The sequence below is a fragment of the Natator depressus genome, chromosome 2 (genome assembly GCF_965152275.1).
Source record: "Natator depressus isolate rNatDep1 chromosome 2, rNatDep2.hap1, whole genome shotgun sequence".
In the NCBI taxonomy this organism is placed as follows: domain Eukaryota; kingdom Metazoa; phylum Chordata; order Testudines; family Cheloniidae; genus Natator; species Natator depressus.
In genome coordinates, this window is record NC_134235.1 from 35,447,271 (window position 1) to 35,464,356 (window position 17,086).

Below are 17,086 nucleotides of genomic sequence, written 5' to 3' on the forward strand. Positions count from 1 at the left end.
TACCTGACAAATGATTTATTATTTATTATTATGGTCAACAATGTCCATAACAAGAAGACATTCTTACATATGCAAAGTAACAGATCTACAGATTGCAAAAACTGTATTTGAGTACCAGTTTCTTTACATGATAGCGCTCATAATTGTCAATGTCATGAACTATAAATATGAGGAAATGTGCATGATGCATTGTCAGTTAGATTCTTGAATAATATTTCTATAGTCATCTGAACCAAAAAACTGAAAATATTTCACTGCTGCTTCAAGAAAAGTTAAGGCAAAAATGTTAAAATGTAGCCTCTGAGTTTGTGTGCCTCTCAACTTGAGACCCCTTGGTCCTCATTGTCAAATGCGCTTAGAACCACAACTCCAAATGAAGTAAATGAGGGCTTCGGTTCAGTATGTTGGAAATTAAGGGCAAAGATCTCTCATGTCAGGTAACCAAAATCAGAGGCCTCATTTCAATATTTTGGCCCAAATGTTTAGGTGAAAATATGAAAATATGGATAATTTTGGTAGGTAAACAGCTTTCATTTTTTTAAAAAAGAAATTTAACTGATCAACTCGTGTTAGGATTTCATGGTTTAAGGTAAAATAAATTGAAATCATAATATTTAGTGAACGTCCTTAAGTCTTATACTATAATAACTGTCCAGAGTATTTGGAGAATCACCTCATTGCCTGCCATTCCAAATTACTTTATGTAAACTCAAAGGCATAAAAACAAATAGTGATGCAATGTCATGTTGTATGTATTTGTGTATACAAATGTTTGTATAGCACTAAGCACACCGATAGTACATAATAAATAATAGATGGGTGGTTTATTGCAGCATAAATACTTATGAAATTTTAATGCTCCCTTACTCAACTACTGCTTGGAAGCCACCCTCAGAATAATATTACTCCAAAATCTTCATTAATTCACTGTAAAAAACTCAGCAGCTTGCATTTGACAGTTTGTATTTTCATGTAGTTTATGTTTTGGCATCTTGATTTTGGAAGGTTTTCTTTTCACACAACTAATTATCCTGTAAAGGTACATTTTAGTTCATCTGTATTTTTTAACCTTAACTACTGTTCCTGATTTTTCTGCAGCAGATGCTCTTTCTTACTGGATTGTTTTTCATATCAATAGCTTTACTTAGACTTGGTGTTACACATTCCTTACACCTATGGAACACATTTCTGACCTTGTCAATTTTGAATTTGAAGTCACATAGGTGAAGACATTTGTTTTGGCCCACTCAAAGACAATTCCCACTAGTGACAAACTAGAAACAGAACTACATTGGAATTCCTCTTTTGGTCCCACTGACTTTTTTTTCCACTGGAGCTATTTATAAATTAGGATTATTTGGGGGGGGGATGGGTTTTTGTTTGGTTCGTTGTTCAGGTCAATACAGATCAAAACTGAACTAGCAATGGCATATCTCCCTTATAGTCAACTAATTCTGAGAACAAATAACCATTTCAGCATGCTCATGTGGAGATTCTTCCCACAAGACCATATTCCTTGCATATACATGCACTCTGGGCTCCCAGTATTCATGTCCATCTGTTATGATGGACCTTTGCCTGCTTAATCATAATGAGGTCTTGCTTAAAGGCGTAAGTGCCAGGCAACAATGACTTTGCATGAGCAGCCTGCATAATATTGAAAATGGCATCTCATCAGCAGGAAGTCCTTCCTCTCTGCCAACACTGAAGAATTGGCAGCACATTTGCTTACACTTGCTAACATCTGTTCATATATACAGTATATGCCTAAAATAGAATACCTGAACAGTGAAAGAAGGAAAAACATTGAACTCATTAATACTTGTGGCTGATTAGATCCTTTTTGAGACCAGGCAAAAAAAGTCTGCAAATATTATACTACTGACATGTGAAAATTAAGGTTCAGATTGCCCCAAATTAGGGTGCTAATTATTATTCTAGAGCTTCCTCCTCCAGCCTTCTCTATAATTACTCTTATTTTTCCCTTTCTTCTTTCAGATCAGCCAGATCCTTCACCCAAGTTCCTTGACCTGATCTACGACCCTGATATGTTCTTCAAAATACATTTTGCATTCTGACCCTTAACCCTCCCCCATACACACACACTCTCTCTTTCACCATAAACCTATTTACTGTCATTCTCTATTCTGTTGCTCCCATGGTCCCTTTCTTCTTCCACATTCCCTTTTCTCTCCCCTTATCATCTCCCTCTCTCTTTCTCTGCCAATATGACCACTGTTTAAGTTCATTAGACCGCATAGTAACTGTTGGGCTATGGGAGTCTGCAGTCTTCAAATCTTGCATTCTTTGTATCTTTCCTAGGTCAAAGGTGAGCTAAAATGTATTGTATCTATCTGCCTCTAGAGAAATCGCAGGGAAAAAGATTTTAAAACAGCAGTTAGCTCAGCAGAGTCTGACATACCTGCTGACACCCAGAAATGGAAAAAGAAAAAACTTGGATTTTGGGTGGAGGTTGGGGGGGTGGGGTTGTTGGGTTTTGCTGTTTTTTTTGGGGGGGGGGTTATATTTTTGTTTTGTTTAAGTAACAGAATGTGCTTATCAGAGCACTCAAAGGGTATGTTTACACTGCACATGAAGCCTGGGATTTGAGTCAGGTTTGAACCCGAGCCCAATTTACATCCACACATAAATCAATATGACTCAGGTCAGCAAGTACTCAGTATCTAGGTCTTACGACCCTGGTAGAGGGGTGGGTCAGCGCCCAAGTCCAGTCCTGCCATTTTGCAATGTGGATGCAGGTCAAACTGCAGATCCGAGTCAGAAGGTCTGCATAATGCAGTATGGACACATTAGCACAGTTGTGAGACCCAAGTCCAGCAATTACAAACCCAGGTTTACAATGCAGTGTGGACACTCAAGCAGGGGCTTGGAAACACCAAGTCCACAAGCCCAAGTCCCACAGACCCGGATTTAGTGTGCAGGGTAGACATACCCTACATGATCGAACAATACTGCTTTTAAAATGTAGACAGAAAACCTCTTTAAAGGTTTGTATCAGTTTACAGTTTAATCAGTTGTTGTTTTTCCTGAACTGGTTTGCCAAGTCCTAGAAGAGTCACCCCTAAGCATATTGGATATATTAAAAGTTATGGGCACACAAGAAAGGTAGGTCAGCTGACTTTCAGCCACAAAAGCAGACTGACACAGCACATTGTGACCACTATGAATCAGAGTCCAAAAATTCCATTTAGGAGAAGAAATATCTATATTTGTCTTTAAATTCAAATCACTCGTGGAGTTGTTCTTACGTCTGCTTCTGACTAAGGTTTTTCATGAGACTGAGAAGCCATCTCGCATCTACCAATGGTGTTCTCTTAGAATCTATCATTGCTCATCATTTAATGGCTAGAGGAAGGTCACTTGAGAATGATACAATACAAAACAGATAAGGACAGTGCCATTCTCATCAATGTAATTCATGCTGCTCCCTGCTGTCTCTCAGCCTCCTCTTGTACCCTTTTCCTCCCACCTTATTTCTGGCCTCTTTTCCTCCCTCCTCGCTTTTCTGTTTCTTTACTCCCTCCCTGACAACCCCAGTTGCAATCCCAAAAGACTGTACCTAATTGCCTGCACATTACTGCTGCTCCTTCAGAAGCACTGAATGAAGGTGAGAAGTATCAGTTTCACTCTGCTGCCTGTGCTGGTGTTATGGAAAAAAATGTATAGGACGCACATGTCTATACTGACCAAATATCCCATTTTGGCTAGAAATTCCCCAGGTTTATCAATCCAGTGTTAGATGTTTTAAACACATATCCTGTTAAAGACTCAGGCCACTTGTATGGAAGGAAACAAATGTTAGACTATGGAGAGCTAGTAGGAGTTCTTATCGGTCTCCACTTCCCCTCTCCATGACTCAGCTACTCTGCTCTCTGCTGGAGCACCTAGATAGGAGCACCTGTTACCTAGATAGAAGCATAGAATATCAGGGTTGGAAGGGACCCCAGAAGGTCATCTAGTCCAACCCCCTGCTCGAAGCAGGACCAATTCCCAGTTAAATCATCCCAGCCAGGGCTTTGTCAAGCCTGACCTTAAAAACCTCTAAGGAAGGAGATTCTACCACCTCCCTAGGTAACGCATTCCAGTGTTTCACCACCCTCTTAGTGAAAAAGTTTTTCCTAATATCCAATCTAAACCTCCCCCATTGCAACTTGAGACCATTACTCCTCGTTCTGTCATCTGCTATCATTGAGAACAGTCTAGAGCCATCCTCTTTGGAACCCCCTTTCAGGTAGTTGAAAGCAGCTATCAAATCCCCCCTCATTCTTCTCTTCTGCAGACTAAACAATCCCAGCTCCCTCAGCCTCTCTTCATAAGTCATGTGCTCTAGACCCCTAATCATTTTTGTTGCCCTTCGCTGGACTCTCTCCAATTTATCCACATCCTTCTTGTAGTGTGGGGCCCAAAACTGGACACAGTACTCCAGATGAGGCCTCACCAGTGTCGAATAGAGGGGAACGATCACATCCCTCGATCTGCTCGCTATGCCCCTACTTATACATCCCAAAATGCCATTGGCCTTCTTGGCAACAAGGGCACACTGTTGACTCATATCCAGCTTCTCGTCCACTGTCACCCCTAGGTCCTTTTCCGCAGAACTGCTGCCTAGCCATTCGGTCTCTAGTCTGTAGCGGTGCATTGGATTCTTCCATCCTAAGTGCAGGACCCTGCACTTATCCTTATTGAACCTCATCAGATTTCTTTTGGCCCAATCCTCCAATTTGTCTAGGTCCTTCTGTATCCTATCCCTCCCCTCCAGCGTATCTACCACTCCTCCCAGTTTAGTATCATCTGCAAATTTGCTGAGAGTGCAATCCACACCATCCTCCAGATCATTTATGAAGATATTGAACAAAACCGGCCCCAGGACCGACCCCTGGGGCACTCCACTTGACACCGGCTGCCAACTAGACATGGAGCCATTGATCACTACCCGTTGAGCCCGACAATCTAGCCAGCTTTCTACCCACCTTATAGTGCATTCATCTAGCCCATACTTCCTTAACTTGCTGACAAGAATACTGTGGGAGACCGTGTCAAAAGCTTTGCTAAAGTCAAGAAACAATACATCCACTGCTTTCCCTTCATCCACAGAACCAGTAATCTCATCATAAAAGGCGATTAGATTAGTCAGGCATGACCTTCCCTTGGTGAATCCATGCTGACTGTTCCTGATCACTTTCCTCTCATGTAAGTGCTTCAGGATTGATTCTTTGAGGACCTGCTCCATGATTTTTCCAGGGACTGAGGTGAGGCTGACTGGCCTGTAGTTCCCAGGATCCTCCTTCTTCCCTTTTTTAAAGATTGGCACTACATTAGCCTTTTTCCAGTCATCCGGGACTTCCCCCGTTCGCCACGAGTTTTCAAAGATAATGGCCAAGGGCTCTGCAATCACAGCCGCCAATTCCTTCAGCACTCTCGGATGTAACTCGTCCGGCCCCATGGACTTGTGCACGTCCAGCTTTTCTAAATAGTCCCTAACCACCTCTATCTCCACAGAGGGCTGGCCATCTCTTCCCCATTCTGTGATGCCCAGCGCAGCAGTCTGGGAGCTGACCTTGTTAGTGAAAACAGAGGCAAAAAAAGCATTGAGTACATTAGCTTTTTCCACATCCTCTGTCACTAGGTTGCCTCCCTCATTCAGTAAGGGGCCCACACTTTCCTTGGCTTTCTTCTTGTTGCCAACATACCTGAAGAAACCCTTCTTGTTACTCTTGACATCTCTTGCTAGCTGCAGCTCCAGGTGCGATTTGGCCCTCCTGATATCTTTCCTACATGCCCGAGCAATATTTTTATACTCTTCCCTGGTCATATGTCCAACCTTCCACTTCTTGTAAGCTTCTTTTTTATGTTTAAGATCCGCTAGGATTTCACCATTAAGCCAAGCTGGTCGCTTGCCATGTTTACTATTCTTTCGACTCATCGGGATGGTTTGTCCCTGTAACCTCAACAGGGATTCCTTGAAATACAGCCAGCTCTCCTGGACTCCCTTCCCCTTCATGTTAGTCCCCCAGGGGATCCTGGCCATCTGTTCCCTGAGGGAGTTGAAGTCTGCTTTCCTGAAGTCCAGGGTCCGTATCCTGCTGCTTACCTTTCTTCCCTGAGTCAGGATCCTGAACTCAACCAACTCATGGTAGGTAGGTAACAGAGAGCAATCAAACAGATCTCAGCTGACCGACTTCACACCTCAGCCCCTGCAGTGAGTAAAGAAGGAGGAAATTTTCCATTTCTTCCTCAGAACCCATCTCTTTGGAGATTTTTTCATGGAAAAACATCTGCATTATTAACAATATGCTCCTTTGACTGTGGAGAGGAATAGAGTGGCAGGGAAAGGGACAATCTCTATTCCCTCCTATTTTCATATCATCCCACTCATAGAGCACTCATGAAGGAGCAGAGGATTGTTCCTGTATCCTAGATATAGCACAGCACTTCCCTACGGCACCAGCGGGAACAGCATAACTATAAGAATTGTGCTGTCCTCATCAGTTTCCTTTTGCTCCTCTTGGTGACACCTGAGAGAAACAGAAGCACAAATTCTCTTCAAACAGAATTTTTTCTAGAATACCTTTTGAGGTGACAAAGGATCATCTCTAGGGCCCTACCAAATTCACAACCGTGAAAAACACATCACGGACCATGAAATCAAACCTCCCCAGTGAAATCTAGCTAATGGAGAGAAGGGGGAGGTGCATGGCTGGGGGCTTCTACCATTCACCGAACTCCAGCTGCTAGTCCACCGGGCTGGGGAGGGCTGGGACTTCCTCTTCACCTGCACGGCCACTCTTGGGGGGCAGATCAGACCCACCTCTGGATACCCCTGGCTGCAGGAAGCTCCACAGCTGCACTGCCTTCAGAGCCCAGCTCCGAAGGCAGCACAGAAGTGAGGGGTGCAATCCCGTGACCTCCCCAGTGGCTTTGCGACCCTCCCACCCACAGTCCCCTTTTGGGTTGGGACCCCCATGGTTACAGCACCATGACATTTCAAATGTAAACATCTGAAAACATGAAATTGATCAATTTTAAAATCCTCTGGCTGTGAAATTGATCAAAATGGACCCTGAATTTGGTAGGGCCCTAGTCAAGTGACAGCAGCTCAGAGGCAGAACGTCCTACAAGATGGGCTGCCTGTTCATAATACACTTGCAGGGCAGGGCGCTGTTTTAAATTTTGTTTAATTTTTTTTTTACTTTTTACCATAATCCAGCACACATGAAGACTTGACAAGTTCCATGGCTGCTGAGCCTCTCAGCTGTAGAGATGGGTGAATAATTGATCTTTTTGATTCGCTGGCAGTTACAAAAAATTGAAATACTGAAAAATTTTTGCAAATCAAAAAAGTCCATTTCTACTCAAATAAAACATGTTTTTGGATGCTTTCCCTTTATAACCTGTAGCCCAGAGGTAAGGGCGCTCACTTGAGCTGTAGAAGACTGAGGTTCAATTCCCCCAGCTGCCTGATGTAGATGAGGGATTTGAACATTGGTCTCCCCCATTGCAGAGGTGTGCACTGGGGTATGGCATTTTCTTTCTTGTGGCTCTTTCAATCTCTCCTGTTGAAGCTGTTCCATTCTATATAAGTAATTAAACAGTTATTGGAGCAGGGACATGAACTTGGGTCTTCCCCTCCCCTCAAGTGCATGGCCTAACCACAAAGCTATGGTCATTATCACTTACTCTCTCTTTCTCTTATCCAATGACTAAAGCTTACAGGGGTGGCTGCACAACCATCTTCTTTTCTGTGGATGGTGCCTCAGTCCTGAAAACAGAATAGCTGAAACTATTCAGCAAATCAGCGTCAAATTTGCAAACACTTTCAGTGTGCCAAAAAATGCATTTCTGGTGAATTTATTATTCACTGAAAAAAAATCACCCTGCTCTACTCAGGAGCAACAAAACTGTTTTGACCACACCCTGCTTACCAGAGCTATGTTACTTTGACCTCAATACTGTATAGGCAAGAGGGAACAGGAAAATACAGCCCTGGCTTTCCATGTAGTTTTTACACAACCCCCTTACATTTACAAGAATACTCTAACAAGTATATTCTAACTTATGAATATAACAGGAAGACGACCTGCAGGTAGTACGGCTCTCCTGCAGTGCAGCTAAGAAGGTGGCAAGCAAGATATAAAATGTACCTGTATGGAGAGACGTGCAAAGAGCAGAAAGTGGAGAGATAGGAGGTTGTCCGTAGTAGACCAAACAGAAGGTCTAGGACAGGGTTCTCAATCAGGGGTTCGGGACCCCCTGGGGGTCCACAAGCAGGTTTAAGGGGGGCCACCAAGCAGGGCTGGCATCAGACTTTCTGGGGCCCAAGGCAGAATGCAGTATCCTCACCACATGGGGCTGAAGCCCAGGGGCCCAAGCCCAGTCAACCGGGACTGAAGCCAAAGCCTGAGCAACTTAGCTTAATGGGGCCCCCTGTGGCATGGGTCCTGGGCAATTGACATATTTGCTACCCCTTAACACTGGCCGTGGCTTTTATATGCAGAAAAAACATTCTTGTGGCACAGGAGGACCGTGGAGTTTTTATAGCATGTAGGGGAGTCTCAGAAAGAAAAAAGGTTGAGAACCTCTGGTCTAGGAGAGCTAGGAAGCCCTCAGCTGGAGTCCAAAAGGGCCAAAATGACTGTTTGAGTCAAGCAGAAAGTTGACAAATTACAAAGATCAGAGGGGGCTGTGAAACCCTGCTCCAAGGTGAGAGAGAAGATTAAGCCTTAAGGGACAGACTGTTGGTGAACCTCCTGTTATCCCATGGTAGGAAGTGCTTGTGCTTATATTTAGTGTGCGTGCCAGCCCACAAGAACAACATGGGTGCGTGTGCAGTCACTGGGGAGCCAAGAAGGAACAACTGAGATTGCAGACAGGTAATCTGTTGGGCAAATTATTATTATTAATTTGTATTACAATAGCACCTAGGACCCTAGTCCTGGACCAGGACCCTATTGTGTTAGGTGCTGTACAAACACAAAACAGAAACTAAAAAACAAAAAGGTAACCTGGTTACATTTCTCATCATATAGTGTCAAATTTAAACTCCCTAATTCTGACAGTAAGTAGTATCTTTCTATGGAACACTCTTACTGAAATTGATTAATTGTAAAACAAAAAATGCCCTTACACTGGCTTGTATGAGGAAGTGGAGTGAATTAGGGTGCTGCAGAATACACATGAAATCCTTGATGATTTTCCTTGCATGGCACCCTTCCTATTCAAGAAACATTTGCACAGAAAGTGAACTGCCACAACCTCCTCACCCCAAAAAATAGTTCTTCCACTGCCTTGTTTGCAGTTCTTGCCCAGAACTTCGGATTTTTGTCCTTTGGCCCCTAATAAAGGAAGCCAATTTGAGCAACCCATTTTTATTGCAGAAGAACAAAAAGGAGGAGAGAATACCCTGAGAATACATCTGCATCTTTTTGTATGTGGAGGGGAAAGAGTACAGGTTTTGTGCTATGTCTGCTGCCTGGAAAGCAGATACTACTGTTATGATGCTACTTGATCACTCAAGAATTTTTTTTAGTTTTGGCTTACTCATTTAATTTTGTTTCCCTTCTTTTAGGTTGAAAAGGGACAGAGAGCCCAATCTACTAGTCTTGCTCCAAATCAATTCACCATGATGCTGACAACTCCCCACTTCATCCAGAGAATAAGTACCCTCTCTCTCTGTAACATGGCAGACTGTTAAATAGATGCAGCAAAAGCAAACTAAACTCAGCACTGGAAATTTCATGGAAACAAGATTTCCTGCAATATTTTCACTACTTCATGCATTGGACCTGGTAGGATATACTCTGAGAATAGCCTTCCCTATAGTATATTGGCCAAATACAAGTACACATGTATGAAAAATAATTTTTTTAAAAGTTAACCAAACTTATTCAAATCTCTGAAAGGGTTTGGGGTTTGTATGGGATGAACAATGGATGAACAAGAATGTAGCCAATTCTTATTTGTCTGAATTGAATAACCCACTCCTACTGCTTAGCTGAGTCCCTCTTATGTCATCCCTGAGTGTCATACTTTCTATATTGGCATAGGGGGAGACATGACTTTGTATTTCATGCTCATGGCATTATTCAAACATGGTAACATCTGTTATTCACTCCACATGACTATTCCACAGCTGCACTCCAGACAAATAGTGTGGTGCTGTGCAAACAGCTTGAGTCTGGGAGCAATCATAAGGATCCCGTTCCCTTCTCTTTAATTGCAGAGTATTGTCTTGATTTGTCTTGGATTTGGATGAGGAGAGGGAAGACTGAGAGTCCTCTACATAATGATTAATGAAGGAATATTACAGGTAGCTTCAGAAAAGACAATATTTCTATCCAGATAGTATTAAGATCACAGTTGTTGCAAGGATGGAAATGTAATGTATTAGAAAACAGCAACAGAGTTGGTTTTGAGGACAATGACAGACTGTATGGTGCTGTTAATAACAGTAAAATAAAAAGGACCCTTTTGAGTGATCCAGGAAAAAAACAGATTGGATAGTACAAATCAAAGAACTGCAATGCGCAGCAGCATAAATAACCCATCTGTGCACAGCAGATCTCAAAATGGACCTTCTGCATCTACTGTTTAGATTGTATTAAATGTTTTAGATTACTTTTCTTGGATTCACATTGCTCACCAGTTTTCAGAGGCCCTGGCACTGTGTCCCCATCAACATCTATACTTTGTTCAAAAACTGATTAAATCTTTCAACAATACTATATATTTCCTGTCTGTCTGTAGGATAAAATCTCTGCATTATACAAACAATGTCAGTGTAGCATCTATCAATGCCAGATATAAGTAGGTTTCAGAGTAGCAGCCATGTTAGTCTGTATTCGCAAAAAGAAAAGGAGTACTTGTGGCACCTTAGAGACTAACAAATTTATTTGAGCATAAGCTTTCGTGAGATACAGCTCACTTCATATATAGGTAGGTCACTAACCCAAATCACTGTCACGCTGGGTCCAATCATAAACCTTCTGGCTCTGACTTCTCCATAGATTTATTTCACAAACAGCAATATAAAAATACTTTAAGGCATATTATAACTACCATATATATACTAGAAACATATTCAGTAATGGAAGACTGATCTGGTGGTGACAAGTACACTTTTCTGTTAAGTAGATTTTGACTTCTGTTTTTAGTAGACATGGACTCAAACTGAAACCTCTTTTTCAAACAGCCTTGAGGAAGGTCAGGTCTAAATTTGGCAGTTCAAACCCATCTCAAGAGTTATAAGGCAAATTTCTGCTCTTAGGTCAATAAAACAGGATCTCCACTCCAATACCTTGCTCTTCCTACAGCCACAGTGTTCACACTGATATCAAAAGGGAGTTCTGTACATGTAGCAGAAACAGAATATTAGTCAAGATATTGTTAATATTGAATATTATGCTAATCAAGATTATTACTATTGCAGTAGCAGCCAAAACATGTTAGATGATACTCAGATATTCAAGAAGATATGGTGCCTGCTCCAAAGAACTTACAATCAAAGGAGACAGACAAAGAGAGGAAAGGTGGGAGAAAGGGACAAACAGGGCAGTGGTAGAGAATAATGCAGGGACAGCAAGTATAGTTTCATGATTAAGGAGGTGAATGCTACCCACAACAGCTCAGTTCTATTCTTAACTCAGCTACAGATTTCCCATATGATGCTGGGCAAGTGACTTACACCAATATTTTCTCAAGTGCCCACTAATTGTGTGTTCCTCATTTTCTGGGTGCCCAAATTGAGACATCTGGAGCCTGATATGCCAAAGTGCTAAGTGCTGACTACTGCAATTAAGGTTAATGGAAGCTGTGGGTGCTCAGTAAGCAAAAGCTCAAAACAAATTAAAGACACCAATTTTCAAATTTTACTGGAAAAATATATTAATCTGTAAACATACTTATTCTTTCTTATATGCTATGAAAAAAGCAGACAGTATGCAATTCATATCCTCAGCCATACTGTACAAGCCACTTACTGTAGATAAAGCAAAAATAATGAACCAAATAACCCACACAAACTCAAATCAGTACTTGAGACTTCAAAATTATAGCAAAATTACATGCAATACATCAGTACTATACACTATATATATGCTAATGTAAGTAAATTAATATATTTTAAGAAAATTAAAACAATATACAGGTATGTATATAGCCTTTTGGATGTATATTGTCGGGTAAATTTTGAAAGGGACCTATAAATCTCATGCAGCATTTGGAAAATAGTTCAGCACACTATGTCCTGGGGATATATTCATGGTCACAAGAAAACAACAATACACCACAGCCCTGGAGATAATGAATGAGCTCTCTCACACATGAGAATAAATTATTTTATTTTACTGCTTTAATTTTCCAAAATTAAGTCTGGTGTAAATACACTAATAAACCTGGGGACACTGAAAAAGCCTGGAAACATGTTATTATATCATGTTATTTTTTATATTCTTACTCACTTTCTGATTACTTACTGTGCTCTGGATATAAGTCCCCTTCTCAAAACTTTGGCTGCACTATTGCTACTTCACTGTCAGTGGGGTTATTTTGATTTGTCATCTTTCTCTTTTGGATTTATCTTATGCAGAAAAGTGAAAGGAACAAAATGGCCTCCCATACTAGTCACAAAAAACTCACTCCCTTGATTGAGCGCTTTTATAATAAAATTCTATCAAGGTGATATCACATCCAACATGCTTATCTAGTGGCTGGTCATTTTAATCCTTCAGTTGCACTTAAAGAGATACATCTGCATTATTAGAGATTCTAATTTATATTTTTAAATAGAAGATACAAAATCAAGTCTCACACTCTTTCAGATGCTTTGGATATGCTACTTTGATCAAAGCTGGAGGGATTAGAAGATGGAAAGAGGTTCTTAGAGCACGATCAGCAATCAAAAAGAAAAAATAATACTTATAGACTAATAGGTACTGCTCCATTAGCCTAAGAGAATACTACAAAATACTTTATAATTTAAAAAAGAAAACATTTTATTATTAATAAAATACTATGTACTATTTTAATAAAGGGGTAAATGTAATAAAATGAAAGCCTTCACTTTTAAAATTTTGTTTTAAGTACAATTATAATTCCTTTTAAAAATATTGCTACTGTTAAGACTACCACATTGGTATGCAACACACTGTCATATAATGATTCATGTTTGAGACTTAGCTCAGTCCTTGAATTTTAGCGCAGCACCTCTTAGAGACCCTGAGGTAGGGAGAGTCTGGCATCCTTCTCTAATAGACACTATGGCCAGCTTAGAAAAGAGATGGTCATGCATCAGGAGGTATCCTATTTCAAGCTCTCCTTCAGTGGAAGGAAGATTGGCTCAATGAACATTAAGACAGGGTATTATAACCATAGAAAAATTAAGAGAGATTTTCTCAGTACTAGAGGCTCCTCTAAACCTCAAGGATGTGCAGCACTTACCATAGATACAATTTTAGGTGTGGTTGTTACACAAGATTGTATTTATGTTAGTTAAGAGACAATAGGATGAGTAAGTACAGTATACAAATAAAACTGAAAGAGGAGACTGGGTCTGAAGGAGCCAGTGTTTGTTTGCTACCCAAGACACATACGTTAGGTTAGTATATATCACATTATGTGAATGCCTGACAGTAATAAGAGCTGAATAGGCTTATGTTTTTCTGAGAGTTCTGTTCACTTATGCTAAGCTACATCCCACAATACCCTGCAATAGTATAGCTCAGTATTTGGCATAAGGGAGGGGGAACTCAAAAATCAAGCTACATTTGTTCTATACCTTGGTAAAAGCAGTACCTTCACGGACCAGGACCTGGAATGCTAGTATCCAAAACAAGATAAGGAAAGGTACATAAAAGTTAAGAGATTAGGAGGAACTGATGGGCTGGATTTCATAAACACTCCTAACTGAAATGGGTAACTTTGGAGAACATCTTCTGTATAAGATGAATGTAACAGCCCTGTGTGAGACAGCTTCCCGGAGACTGGTATAGTACTGAACCTTTTTCCTACACTATATTATTAATGGCTTTTAGCAATAAACATGACTGATTGATTATTTGGTCTCTTGAATATATTTCAGAATGAACCAAGTGTAGTCAAGCAATTGACCATACAGTTTATCAACAAGTTGGATATTGATGATCTTAACGGGAATGGATGGAATTCAAGGACAGAGTATTTTTTCCTGTTGGTCTATTTTATTTTGAACTGTGTATATTTATATTATATCTGTAGTTAGAGTTTTAGAAAATAGCATTTTAAAAATCTATCTATCTAGCCTTTATACAAGAATTGAAATACTGCTGAGGAGATGGGGCATTATCATTATAATACTATAGGGGATGTATGATTCCATTTTCTAGACATAATTAAGAAAAAATGAGAAGTAGAATAAGTCTTTTTTTCTCCCATTGTGCCTGCTGCTCTTTAGCAATGAGTTCAACTGCCAACTTCAGTACTGTGTAGCTCAGAGACAGTGAATATAATTAAGAAGCACTTGGAGCCACTCCGCACTGAACCTGTCAACTGAAATCAGAGCAAAGGGCAGCAGGCAGAATAGGTGAAGCAAAAAGGTCTGGTTAATTACATTCAACTTTTTTCCAACCAGAGCAGGAAATATGAATTAGAATTTTGTGAGACAGGTGGAAGGAAAGTTACAATTATATTAATTTAAAAAATAGTTGTAATTTCAGCCTGTGATAGGTGACACTAAGATGACAGGGTTAAGAATTTTTTTTTATTATTATTGACAAAGGGAACTGAGGTTTAAACCTGAGGTTGGAAACTCTGAGGAAGATGCAGTACTGACGTCATCACTCAAAGATATTACAATCTTTCATTCAAAATACAGCAGGTATTATGCAAAGTAACATTCTGACAGTCTGAACGACTACTAACTTCCAACAACACACCTTGCCATGTCTCATTTTTTAAGTACTGGCAGTAATCACAATAATTATGCCAGAAAGTTAGTGATCACACAACATTGCAGACTACATATTTTATAAAGAGTATACAAAGAGTGTTTTGAAAGGGGCAAATGATCTAAGCACAACGTACACTTTCAGCATCACATTTTCAGGTACATCATATCATCATCATTTTTGGCTAATACCTTTTTTGAGAAAGAGAGGATGAAGAAGAGAGTATGCTGTCTGCAACTTTCTGAACACAATGAAAGGCTCCTCAGCTGCTTATCAATTAGAACTGTTTAAAAAAAACAACCTAAAATACATATAATTAGAAGATGCAAAAGTCTCATATAGGATTTGTAGAATAAGGTCAACTTCAACAAACTCTCTTATCAGTATAAAGATGAAATAGTTCCTTACCTGTCTGAAGTTGTGTCACTTGCAACCTGGTGCTTCACTCCTGAACCATTTTTAATTGAGTCTTGTCTTGTGAGCACTTGAGATCTATTTTTGTCCAAAGCTGGTGTGGATATGTCACCTGAGGGTCCTTGGTACTGGGACTGCTCCTGCAGCTTTGCCTTTTTCTCCTGAGGTGCTTCCTCGTTCCGCAATCCTCTAATATGTTCTTGATCAGGCTGCTGAGGTGTATTTAATCCACTGTTGTAGAACCAGGCTCCTGATTTTGTGAGGATTTCTTGTTGTTTTCGGCACAAGTTACATACCCACATTACCTGTGCATAGATTTAAATGAAAAACAAATTAGTTTTGTCAAATAATACAAAGATAAAGAAGTTTTAGTTAAGCATGTGTCAGTTGGGGTGCTAGTTCTGGAGGTACAAACAAGAGTATACTTCGCTTCTTTAAAATAAAGTTACAGACAGGGTATTAATAAGCATAATAAAATATGTCTAGGCAAATGTGGAAAGAAAAGTTTCTTTAGTAAAATATAATGCAAGAAAGTATTTTTGCTTCCATTCTTGCTTTTGCATTTACAGTAATTGGAAAAATGGTAGATGGATTTGCAAGATGTAGAAATAGAAGGGAAAAGATTATTATTAAGAGATAAGGGTAACATGATAGAAGCAATACGAGGGAGTAAAAAATATAAGAAAATGGATTAAATTAAAGAAAAATCAGGGTTAGAAACTTTGGATCAGATCTTCAGCTGGTGCAGATAAACATAATTCTACTGACTTCAACTTTGATATGCTGATTTCACCAGCTTAGTATCTGGACCTCTATATTTAATTGTAGGGCTAAATGGGGCATCTGACTTGATTTTTTAAACTGCTGTAAATTAAATTAAACTGCTGTCAATTAAATTAAATTGATTTAATAAACACAAAGGTAAAAATTCAATATTTATGGGAATGATTTTTAACAATGAAGTGGGGAGATTATTTAACTCTTGTTTTGTGTTAATAACTGATTATTCAAAAATTTATTGCAACTTCCCAATTATGTAACTATTACATATTTTGTACTTAGTTATTTTTATTATAATAAAATGTGCTCATCTACAGGGTCTTGAGATTGTAATTGATTACATTAGTGCAGGTCATTTCCAGCACTAGGTAATTTGGAACTTAATTATGTAGCTAATCTTACCACAATACAAAGTAAATATATACATCTATATGCCAGAACATGTCCAAAGGGTAAAAACAATAGTAATACTTTATAAAGTCATTATAATAAAACAATACATCTGTTTCAGTTTGTTTTGAAACAATTAATTTATATAGTACTCATTCACTAATCTAGTCTTTTAATTCCTTCCTCTTTTCATATGTCTTAGCTTGTCTCCTTTTGTATACTTCCTTCTACTATTTTGTGGTCTGTGTGCTGACATTTTTATACAGCTTATGTACATATTTTTCAGGAGAACCACACCCAGCCGTAGGTAGGGCTAATCATCCCCACAGCTTGACCATCCCCCCATAACCACAGCTTGATCAGCCATTCATTTTTTTTATTTTGCACTACAAAACACTCAACCAGAACTTGCTTAATGCTCCTGACCAGTTTTTCAGTAAATGTAACTAACTAGATGATCAGGCTATGGAGGTATAACACTCAATGTCTTAGTCAAGAAGAGAGTTCCAGTACAGAGAAAGATATCACACTGAAAATGTAGTACCTGTCTCTTAACACAGCAG

At 39.7% G+C, this 17,086-nt stretch overlaps 1 protein-coding gene across 20 annotated transcripts in view; it reads right to left on the reverse strand.

The window, feature by feature from the left end:
* The window catches only part of RIMS2 (regulating synaptic membrane exocytosis 2), a 737,938-nt gene that overhangs the window by 504,573 nt on the left and 216,279 nt on the right, over positions 1–17,086 (reverse strand). For all 20 annotated transcript variants that reach the window (XM_074943965.1, XM_074943967.1, XM_074943973.1 and 17 more), the window contains one exon: positions 15,348–15,658. In XM_074943965.1, the coding sequence (XP_074800066.1) occupies positions 15,348–15,658 (311 nt within the window). The remainder of the gene's footprint in view (positions 1–15,347; positions 15,659–17,086) is intronic.